This window comes from Astatotilapia calliptera, chromosome 5 (assembly GCF_900246225.1).
Source record: "Astatotilapia calliptera chromosome 5, fAstCal1.2, whole genome shotgun sequence".
NCBI lineage: Eukaryota > Metazoa > Chordata > Actinopteri > Cichliformes > Cichlidae > Astatotilapia > Astatotilapia calliptera.
In genome coordinates this window covers 31,462,891-31,481,719 of record NC_039306.1, presented here as the reverse complement: position 1 = coordinate 31,481,719, position 18,829 = coordinate 31,462,891, and the positions used below count along the sequence as shown (strand labels likewise).

General features: G+C 43.4%; 1 protein-coding gene across 3 annotated transcripts in view; it reads left to right on the top strand.

Annotated features, from left to right (window-relative positions):
- The window catches only part of pdzrn3b (PDZ domain containing RING finger 3b), a 98,746-nt gene extending 89,491 nt beyond the window's left edge, over positions 1 to 9,255 (top strand). For all 3 annotated transcript variants that reach the window (XM_026168917.1, XM_026168916.1, XM_026168918.1), the window contains 7 exons: positions 2,747 to 3,000; positions 4,171 to 4,255; positions 5,762 to 5,860; positions 5,951 to 6,013; positions 6,117 to 6,218; positions 6,407 to 6,523; positions 6,884 to 9,255. In XM_026168917.1, coding sequence (XP_026024702.1) covers positions 2,747 to 3,000; positions 4,171 to 4,255; positions 5,762 to 5,860; positions 5,951 to 6,013; positions 6,117 to 6,218; positions 6,407 to 6,523; positions 6,884 to 8,389 — 2,226 coding nt within the window. In that variant the 3' untranslated portion in view covers positions 8,390 to 9,255. The remainder of the gene's footprint in view (positions 1 to 2,746; positions 3,001 to 4,170; positions 4,256 to 5,761; positions 5,861 to 5,950; positions 6,014 to 6,116; positions 6,219 to 6,406; positions 6,524 to 6,883) is intronic.
- The last annotated feature ends 9,574 nt before the right edge of the window (positions 9,256 to 18,829 follow it).

Sequence of the window (18,829 nt, the reverse complement as noted above, 5' to 3'; positions counted from 1 at the left end):
TTAGAGAACCGTCCTGTCTATTACATTTATTATCCTTGATTACAGTTATTTCCCTTGTTTTTCATCATAATCATTCTCGTATTTAAAGAAGCTCGATTTCACTGAGGATATCTGATTAAATAAAAACTAAATAGAAATGGAAAACAGAGGCCGCCTCGCTCCATGCAGTGTAATATGAATATAATAATCAAAGAGATGAAGCCCACTGCCTGGCAGATAAGCATTTCTGGCAGCAGGTTGCCAATCACTGAAGAGACAATACACAGAGAGTCCCACATCAACATCTCAATCCAGCCTGATTTGCCTTCCAGAGCATCTGAGCTCGATGGCTCACACCTGCTGCCCCTTATTATTACCCAGCAGGCTGAAGACTGACACAGCTACCACACGAAGCACCGAGGAAGAGCGCTCCGGAGCACGAAAGTCCTGTGATACAGGTCGTCCGCTCTGCTTTTGCTTCAGATGTGATCATTTATTGAAGGAAAATCGGTGAATAACAAAGCCACAGCTGTGTAAATTCCACCACTGCAACGGTCGTTTGATTTCAAACTAATTAGTATTCCTTTAAGTGGGGCTTTGCCGCCCTCTTGTCATTAAAACGGATTTAAGCCAGGCCTCTCAGAGGATGCGCCGGAGGATGACGGAGTAATTTCTGCATGTCAGTCATCGTGGTGTCAGCGTGAAGAACACATCTCAAGGCGAACTTGGCCTTCAGTTGCAGCTGAGCAGCTGCTAAACCTGTTAAAGTCTGGCTTGTTTGGCTGTGCGTGTAAACGGAGTTGTGCGCTCTGAACTGCGGCTGAGTTGGGGCTTGACACGGCGCAGTTTGGGGGTCTCAGCGGTGCCGAGGCATTGTGTATTGTGTCGGGAGAGTGTTGTGGGTTTTTTCCCAGTGTGCCGCAAAGGGTCGCTCCGTGTCAGAGGTGAGCCTAGTGAATGGAGGCTGTGGGACCCCCTCCACAGTTGGGAGGACACTCTGCCCCCCCCCCCCCCCCCCCCCCCCCCATTGAGAGCACTGAGGCAGAATGCTGTAGGCACAACAAGAAGGGGACTAAAGGCTTTGTCTCTGGTTCACTGCCTTCAAGTAGGCTCGGGATTCCTGGCAACCAGGTTTAACTGCTGGAGCCTGCGTGCAGAGGGGAGAAGGCACAAAGGCGCTTGTTTTCCTCAGCTGATGTGCAACATCGTGGCCTGCTGTGGGAAACAAAGATCAGTCCAGACATCAGGTCTGGACTGATTGAATTTCTTACATTAGCATTTTCTGTTATGATAAAACTTTTCTCACTGTTGAATTATTCTGAGCAAACCCAAATTAGCTATTAATTTTTTTTTTGGCCAAGTTTTAATGTAGAAAAAGTTTAAAGTCCACTGTGATGATCCAATTATCCTGCAAACCCAGGATTAGCATTAATCTGCTCTGGTTATTAGCAGGCACATGGCCTCTCCCCACAGCGTTTCCTCCGTTTTCCAGCCTTTCTCTTTCAGCACCTAGCGCTTTTTGGTATACGTCCTCCTTTTATAAAAATATACCTTCACTTTTCACGTTCTGTGGGTCAAAGTCGGGTTGTGTGTATATACCACCGTTATCCCCCTGGAGGTGTTTTAATATTGCTGCTACTTCTGATGTGTCGGACTACAGTTAAGTCTGCAAACTGTGCTATGAATTGGAATGAGACTACTATAGCTGGGGGCAGGCACAGCAACCACCTACATGTTTATCAGAAAATTAATCCTCAGACGGGGACTTGCACGTGTGTCAGATGTGAAGAAGAGTGAAGAAGGGATGCTGGAGATTCATGACATGCCTAATGACCTGCAAACTAGATACTGATGTGAGAAAGTACCTTCATTCTAGGTAGAAATGAGCATGTGTGTGCGTGTGTGTGCAAACGCAGCAGAGAAGCAGGAGGAGGAGACCTGTGAAATGAGAAGACCCTCAGGCTCAGATTCTATCAAAGCTCTCAACACATCCGGGAATCACAGACCAAAAAATTCCACATGACGTGGTGATTGAGAGCGGAACGGCAGCTGTGTGTAAACCCTGATAAAGTGTACTGACCCAGGCTGCGGATTACATGCAAGAAACCTCAGCTGTTAATAAAGTTTAGCGAGCCGCCGCTTGTTTTGGATTCGCTCCCAGTGTCGATCCTCCAGTAAATTTCCTGTAAGATTTAGCCTATAGCGATAAACCACAGATCTAATTTGTACACCCAGCCGTGACCTTCTTGGACAGCGTAGATCTGCGTGCAAGTCACACTGGGTCTGGTGACATGTTCTTTTGAGGGTCTGTGCTCATCTCTCATCAGCACTCAGACACTTTAAGTGGCTCAGCCACACTTAATTAGCCTCTTCTTCGCGACTCGCTGCAGCTTTTTTGCTCAAATTAATCTTCTCAGGTTAGCGCCTGGCACCCACTCCACTGTCTCTGACGGGAGGTCAAATTTATCCTCTGCTAAGAAATTACTTAGCTAAACAAGGGCTTCTTCATGCAGCCGCGGATAATAACCTCGATTAATTAAAGAGAGACTCTTCCTAATTAAGGTCTTACTCTGCGTGGTCCAACTGTGACCCTGTAAAACAAGCTGAAGGCGGTAATGAGTCATTTCTCAAACAGAACATTGCTTCTGATTTTGTGTGGGCATAGTGTGACGTGAGCTTCACAGAGAGAGCTCGGCACCAAATAGAAAAATAACCTTCTCCATTATTATCATGGTTATTGACCTTGGTGTCTCCTTCCTCCTTCCAGGTCAATGGAAAGGACCTCTCAAAGGCCACACACGACCAGGCGGTGGAGGCCTTCCGCACCGCCAAGGAGCCCATCGTGGTCCAGGTTCTGCGTCGGGCCCCTTACCCCAAAGTGGCCAACCCTGCCGTTGACACCGAAGTCACAGACATCAGCACCCAGACGGACATCACCCTCCAGCACATCATGGCCCTCACCAATCTGCCCCCCTCTTCACCCCCAATCTCAGAGCTGGAGGAGTATCTGCTTCCAGAGGAGTAAGTACCAGCTCGTTTTTTTTTTTTTTACTCAAGGAGTTCAACCTTGCAAGTTAGTGAGCACAGAACGGCACAAGAACAACTGGAGGCAGACTATTTCAAGAGTAGTCAGAGAACTCTTGTTTTAAATATAGAGAAGGCAGTTTATTCTGTAAATTATGTGTGGGACACACATTTGAACATTAAATAACTGTACATGTCAATGAAACTGTGTTGCTAACAATCTCTTCCCCTGTCACCGATTCAAAGTGTTCAAGTTACACATTAAACTAATCTCAAATTTGAGGTGGTTAATTAAACCGTCTACCAGTGGTTTTAAAAAAGGACACATTTGAAAGGGTCTCATAAGCCTTTATGTGTCGCCAGCCTTTCTGGACCACGTTTCTTCATCTTCTTAAAAGCTTCTTAAGCTTCTCCTGTTTCCTTAGTTTAAAGCAAGGCCAGCTGCAGTTAAGCACACTCACCCTCAGTTGCTAAAGACCCCTCACGCCTTTTTCACAACTTGCTTGTTCAGAAATTCCTTTTGCCAAATGGAGAAGAGTGTCGAAATCTTTGTTGTTAGAACTCGGCAGTGTTGGAAAGGTCATGCCAGTTTTGGTCACCGTCCAACGTTTTACCTCAAATGCTAATTGAAAGAGCTTATCTTGCTCTGCAGAATGCACCGCTGCGATCGTGTAACACCAGTGTGGAAGTTTGAAGGGAAAATGTCCCTGTCACTCACGGGAGATAACAGCTCCTCCGGGGCACGCAGCCACATTAAAATGATGGCCGTGCTCATTTGCACATTCTCAAAATGCATCTTTTGTTTCTGACTCCGTGTGTGTGTGTGAGCCCTGGAGCCTGGCTATACTTTCCACTCTGTGGCAGCAGGAGTCGCCCTTTAATGAATAATAGCGATTTAATTGATTTCCGAGACAAATTAATAACACGGCGTTAATTTGTGATTAGCTTCAGGCTGCAGTTTCAATGAATCTGATTCAAGAGTGATTTCTTCATTGAATTCTTATTACTTTCCCACTACTTCTCCATTTAATTTTCCAACTCTGGGGCAAAATTAAATCCAGATTGACAAACGCGTCACTACTTCTTGTTTCCTTTCCTAATGTGTGTGTTCAATTTGACTTCCACTCTTTTCCAATTTATCGTATTCTCTTTTTTTCCTTTCCTCAGGCATCCTCCTGGGCACGTGTACTTTGACCCTGATTTCCTTGAGGGTATACAGCAGGACATAGAGCGGGAGGAGCTGGAATATGAGGTAAAAACACCATCTCCGTTCTTAGTCGTCCACTCAATGAAGCTCTACTTTTGGGCAGAAGTGCATTATTGCTCCATAAGCAGACCTGAGGTCGTCTCGGCGTCTCCGCTCCAATGGCCTTGTTAGCGACCCCAAGCCCTGATATATTGCACTTATTGATGGAGCAGTCTCCCTATGCGGAGACACCGAGATGCATGCCAGACAGGAATCGAGTTGCTGGTTTGTTCCAGCAGATGCACAACGGTGACATCATTACTTATTAGTGACAGGGCCTAATAAGTCTTCCTCTGCTCCTACGCAGTGGAGATGAGGCCCAGCGGATAATTAGATGGCACAAGATAATAGGGCTGCGGTGATGAATCTGACGATGCTAACAGAGGCTGGAAGAGGCCACGATCAAACCTCCATCGTGCACCTTCGTTGACCTCTGCCAACCCTCGCTCCCCCTCTTATTAAACCTCAGGGACCACCTGCCTGATATTAATAATATCTGTGGAGGTGCTCTTGAAGAATGACTCTGCTTCATAATGTTTAAATTCACACAACAGCAAATTAGCGATTAAATCAAATCCGACAGGTTGACCGCTAATTTGTTTATATTAATACCAGAAGCTTTTTTGTTTACTTTACTTTTCTTCCCAAATCATATTTATTGTTTTGTTTAGTTGTTTTTTTGCTAGTTAAAATAATAGATTCACACAGTCAGTGTTATGAATCCTGTATAATATAATCCAAATTAATGAATCCTATAGGTATCCCTGTGATTCAGTTCAGTTTTATTTAGCACTAAATCACAGCAACAGTCACCTCGAAGCACTTTGTATCGTAAGATGAAGACCCCAACAGTCATACGACCCACTATGTTGCGCTTGGCAACATTGGGAAGGAAAAACTCCCTTTAAACAGGAAGAAACCTCTGCAGAAGCTGCAGGTATTTAATAAATCCAGAAGAAAGACTGCTACAAACAGCTAGAAGCAACAATCTAAACTTCTAGTGTCGGTTTCAGCCATTCACGAGGATCACCCCTGCTTACCATACCTCACTATAGCATCATATTTACTGAATAAGAATAGTCATCTAATTCTTGGTGTTTTCCAGAGGTTTTTCCTCAAAGATGGTCTCCATTTTTTAGCTGCGAGTTTTTTAGAGTGCTAACCCCTTTCAGAATCTGCCCTCTGCCCCCAAAAACGAGCGCTGCTCATATCTTTATCTGTATCTGTGAGATTACACGTGTTGACAAGTGAAAAATGGCACTCTCAGCAAATGCAGTCCACTGCATCATCTCTCATTCTGTCAGAGGGCTTTGTCAGGAGCCTGTGGCCTTGCTGCCTCCAGCTGAAAGATTCATTACAGAGATTGATGGATCACTCCTTCTCTGGTGTCCCAGTTTTGATCCCATTTAGATAGTCCTGGGACACAGACGTATAAATACAGTGTTTCTCTGCTCTATGGGCCAAAATAATTCCAGCTATGTAGGTTATTAATCTGTGCATGTGTCCTTCCAGGAGGTGGATTTGTACAGAGACAACATTCAAGACAAGCTCGGCCTGACTATCTGTTACAGGACTGACGATGAGGATGAGGCTGGGATCTACATTAGTGAGGTATGTGGCGCAGGCGGACAGCGATTTCTTTGCCTGTCGGCGTCAATAACGCTCACTTTAACTCACAAATGTAATGTGTGCTCTCTTTAGATTGATCCAAACAGCATTGCAGCAAAAGATGGCAGAATTAGAGAAGGTGACAAAATCATACAGGTATGATTTCGTGTGTGTGTGTGCATGTTTCTGTGATCTCATATCATGACAGTGAACAAAAACAGCTTTTTTTTATTTAAATGGCTCTTTCTGTGTCAATAAGATCAACGGTGTTGAGATCCAAAATCGAGAGGATGCCGTGGCACTGCTAACCAGTGAGAGCAACCAGAACATCTCCCTGCTGGTGGCCAGGCCAGAGATCCAGGTAATTTCACAAACTGTTATTGGTGTCAACTCAATAAAGGTTTTAGTTTGGAACCAAATGTGATTTCACATCAAATTGATTCAAATCTGAAAACAGCACTTGGACTTTGAATAGCAGATGGTCTTTTTTGTGTGTGTGTGTAAAACTTTGCATCTAATGAGGCGTCTCTTCTCTCCGCCGCGTCTCAGCTGGATGAGGGCTGGATGGATGATGACAGGAACGACTTCCTGGATGACCTCCACATGGATATGCTGGAGCAGCAGCACCATCAGGCCATGCAGTTCACTGCCAGCATGCTGCAGCAGGTACGCGCACATGTGCGCAGCGTGAAGAGCGTGAGCACGCACAATCAATCTCCACTAACACATATGTCCATCAATAGATTATGTCGGCCGAGCCCGTTCTGGCGAGGTGAACAGATGCTCCGCGGTTTCCAACTGTTTTTTTCCATTAACAGAAATTGTCTTTGTTATGGAGAACCTCAGGCTCAGCGACACAGCCTTTGTTATTCGTCCATTTGTGACTAAAAGTGCAGTGAATGCTCATAATTAAAGCAGATGTGATATTAACAGTTTTGCACATATTTGTCCAAATGTGAAAAACAGTTGTGAAACAGTTACGCTTATTTCTTCCCCCTGTGCGGGCTGTTTGCTTGTTTTGTTTAGAAGAAGCACGAGGAGGATGGGGGCACCACAGATACAGCCACGCTGCTCTCTAACCATCACGAGAAGGACAGCGGCGTCGGCCGCACGGACGAGAGCACGCGAAACGACGAGAGCTCTGAGCAGGAGAACCTCGGCGATGACCAGACCACGGCCTCCAACACGCTGGGCAGCTGCAGAAAGCTGACCTACAGCCAGGACACGCTCGGTAGCACCGACCTGCCCTTCAGCAGCGAGTCGTTCATGTCGGTCGACTACGCCGACGCCGACTTCCTGGGCATTCCGGTTGACGAGTGCGAGCGCTTCAGGGAACTCCTGGAGCTCAAGTGCCAGATGAGGAGCAGTGGAGCCCAGGGCCTCTATGGGCAGGGCGGTGGAGCGGTGGGTCAGGACCAGGAGGGTGTGGACAAGGAGCTTGAGATGCTCAATGAAGAGCTGCGCACCATAGAGCTGGAGTGCCTGAACATCGTCCGCGCCCACAAGATGCAGCAGCTGAGGGAGCAGTGCCGTGAATCCTGGATGCTGCACAACAGCGGCTTCCGCAACTATAACACTAGCATAGATGCTCGCCGCCACGAGCTGTCAGACATCACGGAGCTGCCAGAGAAGTCTGACAAGGACAGCTCCAGTGCCTATAACACTGGTGAGAGCTGCCGCAGCACCCCTCTGACTCTGGAACTGTCTCCAGATAATTCGCTCCGTAGAGTAGCAGAAAACCAAGCTGGGCCGTCGGGCTCCAGCGGCAGGATGCTGAAGCCCCTCCTGTCTCCTGTGCAGGAAGCTTGCAGCCCGAGCCGGAGCAGAAGCTCATCCAAGGATCCAGATGGAGCACTGCAGGCAGAGGGCAAAGAGAGAAAGCCCGGAGAGTCTAGTAAGAGCGGGCGAGGCTTCTCTCAGCCGCACTCACCTTACAAGCACGCTCACATCCCCGCCCATGCCCAGCACTACCAGAGCTACATGCAGCTGATCCAGCAGAAGTCAGCCGTAGAGTACGCTCAGAGCCAGATGAGCCTGGTCAGCATGTGTCGGGATCCCATTACCCCCAGCGACCTGGAGCCTAAGATGGAGTGGAAGGTGAAGATCCGCAGCGACGGCACACGTTACATCACCAAGAGGCCCGTCCGGGACAAGCTGCTGAGGGAACGCGCCCTCCGGATTCACGAGGAGCGCAGCGGTATGACCACAGATGACGACGCCATAAGCGAGCTGAAGATGGGCCGCTACTGGAGCAAGGAAGAGAGGAAGCAGCACGCGGTGCGTGCCAAGGAGCAGAGGCAGCGCCGCGAGTTCATGAAGCAGAGCCGAGCCGACTGTCTGAAGGAGCAGGCCACCCTGGAGGACAAAAAGGAGCCGAACATCATCGAACTCAGCCACAAAAAGATGATGAAAAAGAGGAATAAGAAAATATTTGACAACTGGATGACCATTCAAGAACTTCTCACCCATGGTACCAAGTCACCAGATGGCACGAGGGTGTACAACTCCCTCCTGTCTGTGACTACGGTCTAAGTCCTGTTCAGGCCTGCTAGAGGAGAAGAGACTTGAGTGTAATGGTCTGTACATAGGACTCTAACAGCTGGGGTACAGATTCCTGCCTCGTTCAAGGTGGCAACACGTGTAAATAGGAAATAAACATCTTTTCTGTGTGAGCATTTTCCCCACTGCAGTGAAAAGAGGGCTCCTGAAACAACGGTTGGACCTCGAGTGAGTTGGATTAGGAGACCGTGTATGAGGAAGATTTTGGAAGCATAATTCAATAATCTCTTCTACCTTTGTGCCTGCTTTTTTGAAGATTTTTTTGAAACACAAATACAATATTTGACTTTTTGGAAGGTTTTGAAAGTGTGTAAAGACAGTGTGCCATACATTAAAAAGCCAGCATTTACACTATTTTACATTATTTTGTTCGTACTATATATCTCTTCAGTATTTTTGCTGTAATGTGTACGTAATGCTTTTACCAAAACAATATTTTCCTGCGAGGTGAAACGCTTAACCTTTTCAAAAGGACTTTTTGTAAATTAAAAAAAATCCAACTTTTGTATCAAATTCACTTTGTTGTTTTGCTTTCCCTTGAATGGTGCTGATCTCCCAAAGTTTAAAGCCACCAGCGATGTACCGTCTGTTACATAATGTAGAGAACATCATAACGTGATATCACCATGTATGTACGTATATTTAGAGAAAGACATTTCTCACGTTGCTGAAACTGAAATGTCTGTTTGTTCAAGCACACACTGTAGTTGCTTTGGTAGGGTTTCATGTATTGGTCAGAATAACAGCTTAAGCAAATCTTTAGTTAACCACCCAATTTGATGTCTTGTAAAATGAGAGAAATAATAAATTATTGTTTTATATATGACGAGCTTTGAAAACTTGTGAGAATTTTGTCATTTATAAGAGATGTTGTTTATTTCCTTCTGGCATTTTAGCATTTAAGTATTTTTACTCAATAAGGGGAGGTTGGACCAAAGTAGATGGTGCAAGACTCCAGTCAAAATATTCATGTCGATTAAGGTTTTTGAACCAAGTTTGAAAATGCACAGAAAGTGTTTTTGTTCAAAGACATGAAAGAAAACGGGACATTTCCACACAACAGTACGTGCTACTCCCTTTCTGGCTCTTACAGGTGCCTTTCAATAAAAAGTTACCATTTGGAAAAATTAACGAGGCATCTTTTTTCTCAAACTAGAGCCTGGATGTTCCCGTCCTCATGCTCGTTTTTGTCTCCCCCTCTTTTTTTCCTGTGTAGAGCCAGTTCTCTACACAGCTCTCTTTGTGGAAGCAAAGAATTTTTGTTTTGGTGATATTCTTTATTAAAAGGTCCACTAATTAATAACGTATAGCAAAAACACTCTGACAAGAAATGTTTTGTTAATTTTATTCATTTATTTTTTAGTTTTTGAGGTTTTTACTGATGGGGTATTGTTGTTACCCCACCACACGGGCGGACAGGTTGGTGGTGTGGAGATCAAAGTTTGCGAAAACAATAACTCAACAAAAGGTGATGTAGGATTTTGAAATTCCTACCATAGATCAGTCTACTAAAAATCTCAGACAGGTTTGAATCTCAGTGACGTCGAGGTCAGAGGTTGCATTTTCCAAAAATCGTGTTAAAGGAAGTCACGTAGGATTTTCAGATTTATACCACACATGCATCGGCTAGAAGTCTGACTGGCAGCACTACGTTTGTTCTTTGTTTAGTTGAGTTTTTTGGTTTGGAGACTGTAACCTACAAAGGCTACAATAGTTTGTTTAAACAGCACATGACTTTTATTTTATTTAAAACATCTCAGCCCAACCTAATTTCTCACCAGTACAGAGTGATGTTGCTACAAATCTGCTCCTAAAAGCTTGAGTAGCTATTTCACTAAAGTTGTTAATGATTTGTGAACAATGCGTCTGTTAGTCAGTAACTGTAATTTACATTTTTCCTTGTGATATTAGCGATGATAGTGATAGCATTTTGATGTTTATACAAAGAGTATCAGAGACATTTCAACTTCACGGCACACAGCAGTGCATTTAGGCTGGAGAGCTTAATAATCCATCAGATCTCTCAGGCTGCAACGCTGCTGAATTTCATTCAGTTCAAATCCAACTTTAAATAGATTTCTTTGCTGTGCTGCTTAGTCCGTTTCAATATCTCGAGTAACACGTTTTTGATTTTAGCATGTGGTATCAAAGGCACCCTCCCTCTCTTGGAATACATTTTTTTTTTCAATCTAGGATGAAGTCTTACTGGTATCACAGAAGCATCCATTCATCTGCCAGCCAGTAGTAATGATAGCAGAAGTCCTGAGGCAAAAAGTGTTTTGGCTGTGTCTGCGTTTCATATCAGAACCCAAGTAGGGCAACAGCATGACAGGCTGGCATTAACATAAAACAGTCCAGTCAGTAGAGATCCCTGCTGTCCAAGTCTGACAGGGCTCAAGGTTGACAACAAAGATTTACATACTGACAGCCTTTTCTACATATCTCACAGTGGCTTCCCTCCATTATCTTTTCCTCAGCCAAAGAAAAGTGGTCCATCAGCTCGTAGCTCAGATCTGATGGGTCGTTTCACGCTGTCTGTAATGCTGGCAATAAGCTTTGTCTTATGGAGATGTCCCCATGCTGGGCTGATGGTTTATTTATCTGACGCCGGACTCCTACCATCTGTTACAGAGACCTTGTCGCCTCAGTCCCGTATGATCCTTCAATTATCAGCTCAGCGCCTCGTTACCGAGGACAAAAGCAGCTCACCCTCTGCTGATCCACTTTGTCGTCACCTTAGTTGTTCAGTGCACCGTTGTTTTTTAATGAGACGACAACAACAAGGGCAGGAGTAACATGCATTTAACGTGTTTACTCACAGATGAGTCCATTTAAAGACTGATCAATTTGAGGGTTTGGACATTCAATATGTAGATATTTTTACTTTAGCAGGTCAATTAATTATTGTGTAGGGTCTGAAAGTGAATACTAGAGCCCATTTTCCTGCCATTTGAACTCTGTTCGCTTTGTTAAAATGTAGATATTTATTCAGTTGTAAGCTGTTTTGTGCAGCAAGTATCTAATAAACATACAGTCTTGTCTGATGAACGTAGACTACATGATTTAGAAAAAATACTGAGTATGTGTGTTTTCGCCACTGTTTCTTCCAAAGCTATGACACCTCTGGCACAGTCAAAGCAGCTGGAGGAGACTTCATCTAAACAATAACTTAAAGAAATTTCTTCCATTTGGGTTTAGATATGCAAACATTCAGCTTGTTGTGCTGGTCCCAAGAGATTTAACAAATATGTATAAAAGAGTGCTCAAAACTGCAAACAAAGGTTGTAATATCTTCTTTTTGTTAGGGGATCAAATATTCGTCAAGCTCCAAAACTTCATATATACCCCATAGTACGTCCTGCCAAACCCTGCTTAGTCAGTGTGTCAAGCTAACAGAAACATGCACATCATGGTGATACTGATACAACCTAATGATACCGATTATCTCTACATCATGACCCCTGTTGGTGGAGGTGGGGGAATATATGGGGGAGCAAATGAACATTTTGTCCTCAAATCTCATGTTAAAAGCAAGAAAAATGTGCAGACGTGAGGATTTGAACAAGTTTGACAAGGACCAAAGGTTGGTGGTTCAATTCTTGGCAGCTCCAAAGTAGCGCCAAACTATCCTTGGGCAAGATACTGAACTACAAGTTGCTCTCTGATGCATTCATTGGCGGCATCAATGTGTGTGAGGACTTCAGGTATAGAAAAATTGCTTGGAGGGATTGGGCGAATGAAGCTTGTATGAAATGCTCGAGAACAGTAGAAAAGCAGTATAAAGGAACAAGTCTATTTACCATTGGTACTCCCTGATGGTTGTGGCCTCTTTCAGCAGGATAGTTCACCCTGAGGTGTTGACTTGGCCTCCATATTCCCCAGATCTCAATCAAGTCGAGCCTCTGTGGGATGGGATGGGCTGGACGAATGAGTCCAATCCATAGAGGCCCCTCTCACAACTTACAGGATTTACTGCTATCATCTTGGAGGCCAGCTACAGGGTTGTTTTGGCAGCAAAAAGGGGCGGGCAGACAGGCGGTCATAATGCTGTGCCTTATCGGTGTACATGTTCCTCCCTTCTGTAGCCTATCACAAAAAGACTGACTTAAAATTCCTTTATGAACTGGCAGTGCTGTCTTCAGTTTGTATTATTAGTCAGTCTGGATAGTTCATGAATCTCTCTCGTCTCCATTCTTCAGTCTGCATCACTTATGAGGGATGATTATGATAATGAGGGGTGCAAGCTCAGCCTCTCCCTCTGTGTCTGGTAGAGTATAATTGATGACTCCAAGCTCTTTACACTTGACCGAACCCAAGCCTCGTGATTTATGTCTGGGTACAAATCTCCGTGCACACTCTTTTAATAGGAGATAACAATGTGGCATGCAAGGCAAACTATAAGATATAGCATCAATTCTGGGTTGCCCCACCACCAGCATCACAGACTCCTTGGAGATTATTTGATCACGTACCTGTTTTGCTACCTCCATGTGTTTTTATTATCGTTGGGATGAAAGTGTTGCTCTTCCCCTCCCCACATGGTTTGACAGTCCAGTGTTTGGCTTGGACTGAGGGACTCATCAGTTTAAATGTCAGCGTGGAGAAGAGGCCGACATTCCAGTGCACTTACCCATTAACTGATAAGGAGGCGGCTCCTCTGCTTCCTGCGAGCGCTGCCGATCCCAATGCTGTCTCACTATGGAGACGAAAATGGTCATACCTGCTCGATAAGTCTGGAAACTCCACCTCAGCTTGCCAATATTTACAAGCAGACTGATACTGCCTCTATATGAGATTTGACACATAACAATAGAATTCATCTCATTCACGTCTTGCCAAAAAAGAACACACACACAAAAACCATGTACTTGACCTACATTAACATGGCCAACTTTTTCCATCTTTTTGCTCGGTGTGACGATCCTCGGAGGCACGGCATCGCTCCAGCGAGTTCAGCATGTGCTGAGACTGTGTTTGCACATGTTGGATTAAAGAGAACAAGCTGCTGGATAAACAGGAAGAATCGCTGAACCACATGTTTGTGTCTCAACATCAGTGGAAAAAAGGGAACGCTCAATTGTCGAATCGTGCCCTCTGGGACTTTGATTTTTCACAATAAAACTTAAAACTAAAACCCCAAAAGTACTGCAGATGTGAAACTGGAGCCCAGCAAAATTTTTTGGTGCTTTTCTTTTAAATTAATAAGTAGGCATCCGTATTGAGAGCGATTGTTCTGACCTTGACTTGCATGACTGATCATTAAGATTACCGCGCTAACCCTGGTAGATATTAAGAAAAGTGGATTTATGGTTTCATGTGGGTTCTTTTTTAGTTATTGCTACTATGTACTTTGACGGAATGACCTGTTTTACCATTAACTCATATGTAGTTTTTTAGACAGGTCCCGGAAGCCAAAAATAAGAAGAACGCACACAGAAGTGGATGTTTTTCTGTGTAAAAACTATAACCATAATTTTTCTGAGTGAGCTGGGGAATTGCGAATGACATGTGTTTGTGTGTTGCTTTTAAATGCATTTTATCACTTCAACGCATCTGCTGTGAAATCATGCAGTATGAGACAGTCAGGAGAGATGAATCACTCTCCATACGGTGGACAGTGATCGGGTACATAAAAAGAATAATAAAATCCACAAGGATGTATGTCATTTACCTCCTCAGGATATGAGCTCAGACAGCATCCAGGAACCTGACAGTTTGATTTCGAGCTCTTTTCCACAGTGTATCCTGCCCCCCTCACCCCTAACTGGTGGCAGCAGATGCATCCCCCTCCCCGAGCCTGGCTCTGGTTAAAAGGGAGTTTTTCCTTCCCACTGTTGCCAAGAGCTTGGCCATAGAGAGCTGTCTGATTCTTGTGTTTTCTCTGTAATGGTGTAGGGTCTTTACTTTACAATATAAAGGGCTTTGAGGTCAGTGTTGTTGTGATCTGGCGCTATATGAATAAAACTGAATGGAACTGAACTGAAATATGGGAACGGATGTTAGAATGTGTGCTCACAAAGCAGTAACACCTACATTTTATTAACTACAAACATAGACGTGAAGTTAATTCATAATGAGTTCATTAAACTGAATTATAAGACGCCCTGGAGAGGTTGCCGATCCATTGCGGGGGAAACGCAAATAGGCAAACATTTACGCTCACAACCACACTGATGGCCAATTTAGAATCACCAATTAACCTAACAAACTGGAGCACCCAGAGAAAACCCACAAACTGCTCTTTGAACCCGGGATTTTCTAGCTGTGAGGTGAGTCGCCCCATCACTCCCACACACACATGCACTTTTTGTTCTCCATGCTAATGACATTTGTAGGGAATTTGGAAGAAACATCATCTATTCCCAGTGTAATCATTGGTTTATCTCTTATTATGTGACTTTAAAAAATAAATTTACATTAAAGTGACATAAAATGTTCGTTTTGTTCAAAAGAATGTGTCTAAAAGTTCATACAAAAAGTATAAACCTATCTATGCATATCTATATTTTATTATCTATCTATATTTGTTTTATTGATCCACCCACCTCTGTTGAAAAGCACTGCAGTAAGAATCGTAGTCCCCCACTTTTAGAGGCTCAAAGGGACCTGGATAATTGACAGAGAAGCAGTTCCATGGTCAGGTGAGACCAGCTCCCTCATCATTCAGTGGCAAACTGGGCAGATAATAAATCTGGAGTTGGTTCAAATTGTTGAATTTGTGTTATTTTACATACGAAAACCTAAGGAATTGTCTCTGTATTGAGACTGAAAATATAAGACAATAAAATATAAACCTACTAAAGAGACAGCAAAAATGTTAGAAGTGGCCAAATCAGCTATGTTGTACTTTCTTAAAAAGAGCAACAAGTTGCAAACTGCTGGTTACACTCAAGATTAGGAAATAAGATCAGATCTAGCCAGAAAACCAAATCCATCCAGTCATGAAAAAAATACTTTGGAGGGATGAAACCAAGGTCATCTTGTACCAGAATGATGGGAAAATGTGTAGAAAAGGAAAGGAACAACTCACGGCCCAACACATGATCTGTCAAACATGGTGTTAATAAACTATTATGGACTGGTCATGTATGGCTGCAGTTCCTGGATGACACAGATCGAAGGATGAATTCTGATGTATACAGAGTTATACTCTGCTCAGATTCAGCCAAATGCTGCAGAACAGATCAGCCACAGCGTCACAGTGTAGATGGATATTGATTCAAAGCAATCTGTAAAAGCAACCTGGAGTTTCTCAAGGCAAACAAATGGGTTTTCTTCAATGACCAAATCAGACGCCTGATCTCAACCCAGTACAGCATGCTTTCCAGCTACTGAAGACAAAAATCAATGCAGAAAGTCCCATAAACAAGCAGCAACTGAAGGTGGCTATAGCCTTAGCAGGTCATCTCAAGGGATGGAAAACGGAGCATTTTGGGATGTCCATGGGTTCCAGACTCCAGGCATTCATCAGTGAAGACAAAGGAATTTCATCCAAGTCTGTACATATAAATTATGTTAGTTTAGTATAAAATCCTCAACAAATTCTTACTTTACTTGGTTAGCTTTAGGAAAACATTGTGGTTTGGGTTGAAATATGCTCCTTTCTCAGCACGAAGAGTGGATGTGGAAAGATAACACTAACCCAATGTGTTACCAAAAACAAATATATTAACAAGTGTTCATATGTAACGATTTAGGAGTGACAGATCCTCTTGCTATTACTTAAAGCCATAAATTATACATGCTTGGAATGAAAACTAACTTACTCACACAGTAAGTCAAAGAGGCTGACGAGAATGGAAGGCAATATTTTGCAAAACCCTGGATTCTTATATAAAAATCCAGCAGCAAGACAGGGCTGTCAAGAGACTCGCAGAGAAACAGGAAAAGATAAAAAGTAAGTTGTATGGTTTGAGTCAAAGAGGGAAGGAAGAATATTTTGAAAGGTTCTTAATTAACTCTAAGAAACCTTCACCGGGGTTTGATACAGCTGCACCGTGGCACCATCACTGCCTGCTGCTCCTGCTTCTGTCTTCAAGTCATTTCTTTGCACTTTTGCTAAAAGGTCAGGACGGGCAATAAGGCAGCAAGTTCCCTGTCTGCTAAAGCCGGTGTGCCACCTAATCTTCTCTTTAATTAGACAGACGGCCGGCAGAAACAGGACTGACTTTCAGAAGTGACATCTACTATCAGGGGTTGCCAATGAACCTAGAAATATAATTTCTTCATTTAAGAAAAAATTCAGAACTTAGAATGAAACACTGTATTATAGCTTTTGGCCAAATGAGAGCTTTATAATGTGAAATGTATCTTTGCTTTCCATCTAACAGCCTTTCCTCTTCTGTCCTTTGAATGAATACGAAATGTGGGCCAACTCTTTGAATACTAAAGACACATTAAATTCCTCTGAGTACGTTTTTGACCCTTGCGTGGTCTTGTTAGCTTCAAAGGCCCCTTTTCCTGTGTTTTGTTTATGGCCCGGCAGAGCCGTAACTCACTGCAGCCCGTCCTCCCACAGCCGCTAAACTATTCTCTCCGCACAGTTCCTGGGTCAGATCGCATGAACCTCTGTGGCTCCCTTTTCTGCAGATTTATTGGTTGACAGCTAATTTATCCATTATACACATTCCAAATTATAGGCTTCGGTCAACAGGATGGCGGCAAAAGAGCAAGGATCAAGAGAAAGAACGGGAAAGACGAGCTGTCCACCACATTACCCACTGGATCCGAAGGACTCATCTCACCCCTGACCAGGGCCTGATGTTTGCAGGCTCAGCCAGTGAGGTTTTGGCTTTGGAAGGAATCAGAGCTTTTGATCATTGCCTGAGTCATACTTGTTAGAGAATCTCTACTTGTGTTTTTCTTCTACCACCCACTAACATTACTGATATCATCTTCATGCACATTGTAGTAACAAATGCAAGATCATTCATCAGCAGCTCCGGGGTTCTTCATGACCCTGGAGCTTCTTCAGTGGTTCTTGATGTTATATGGGGGACAAGCGGGTATAATGTCCAGTGACTAAAGTGTTAATGCTCCCCACGCCATTCTAGATGTTCAAAAAACTTTGTGTGATAGTTAGGAAGTTAGGAATAGTTATATTTGCAATAGAGAAATGTTGACATTTTTGCCATTTTCGCCATCAGGTGGTGAACACCTGATTAGCCCTGAATGATAAGAAAAAAAGGAAGAACGTGCAAATTAGTGAGGTTTAGAGATGCCAGTAAGTGTATTTTTTTTTTAACTTGACCTAGCTAATTAGCCTCAGTTCCACCTCCCTGCAGTTCTGTACTTGACACCGAGGCTTTAAAGTTTCATCTAACCCTAATAAAACCAAAAAAACAACTAAAAGCATTTATCAAAAGTCAGCAAACTCTTTTTCATTTTTGTCAATTTTCCTTAAAACCAAATTTAATTTAAACAGCTATTCTTGAGCGCTATAAAGCTTCAGATACGACCCTCCTAAAATTCTACAAAGAACTAACATTCTTTGCAGTGCTACGGCCCCTGAAATAGAAATTAGCAAATCTGATTCATGAAACTAGCTAAGCTAACAGCTATTCATGAAGCTAGCTAAGCTAACAGCTATTCATGAAGCTAGCTAAGCTAGCTGCCCTCATATTACTCCTGGGTCGAGCAGTTTGATGCAGGTTACAGGTGGAGGTTTGTCTAAACGTTTGTCCCTGTACAAACTATTGCTCAGCAGGGTAGGTATCGATGTGTAACCACTTCACTGTCTATTGTACTAAAAAGTAGAAAAGTAGACCCCCAATACTCCAGTGTCACAGTCTTGCCACTGTAGTCTGTAGAGGCTGTTAGCAAGCCTTTAGAATTTCAGTCTTGTTATGTCAAATAACATTGTTTGATCAGGTCAGTTCAGAAAGTGCACTTTGAAGGAGTCCACAGATACAGTAACTTTGTCTTGCCAAAAGACAATTTAGTCACAAGTACCATACAGCTTTGAAAAAACAAAGCCTTAAATATTCCAAACTCCCAAAATGATTGATGAAATAATGATGGAATTAAAATCCACCCCACTCTCCATCGTTAAACACTGTTGTTTTTGTTCTCTTAGGAACTATGCTAGCATTTGGCTTTGATTCTGCACATCTGCGAGCTAAACCAACAGCGCCACTGTACTAAATGAAATGGCGGGAAAAAATAAAATTAATCTGTTCTTCATTTTCAAAGCATTTCCCCTCCCACATTAAGAAGCACTGCAGTAAAACAAGTAAGAATTTCAGCATGGTACGAGTGGTTATTGAGAGACGAGACATCACTTTAAATTCAGACTGTTGAGTTTACATTTTAAATTCAACCTCAAACAGAAAATAAGCTAAAAAGAGAAAAGTGTGTGTGTGTGTGTGTGTATGTGTGTGTGTGTGTGTGTGTGTGTGTGTGTGTGTGGTTTGC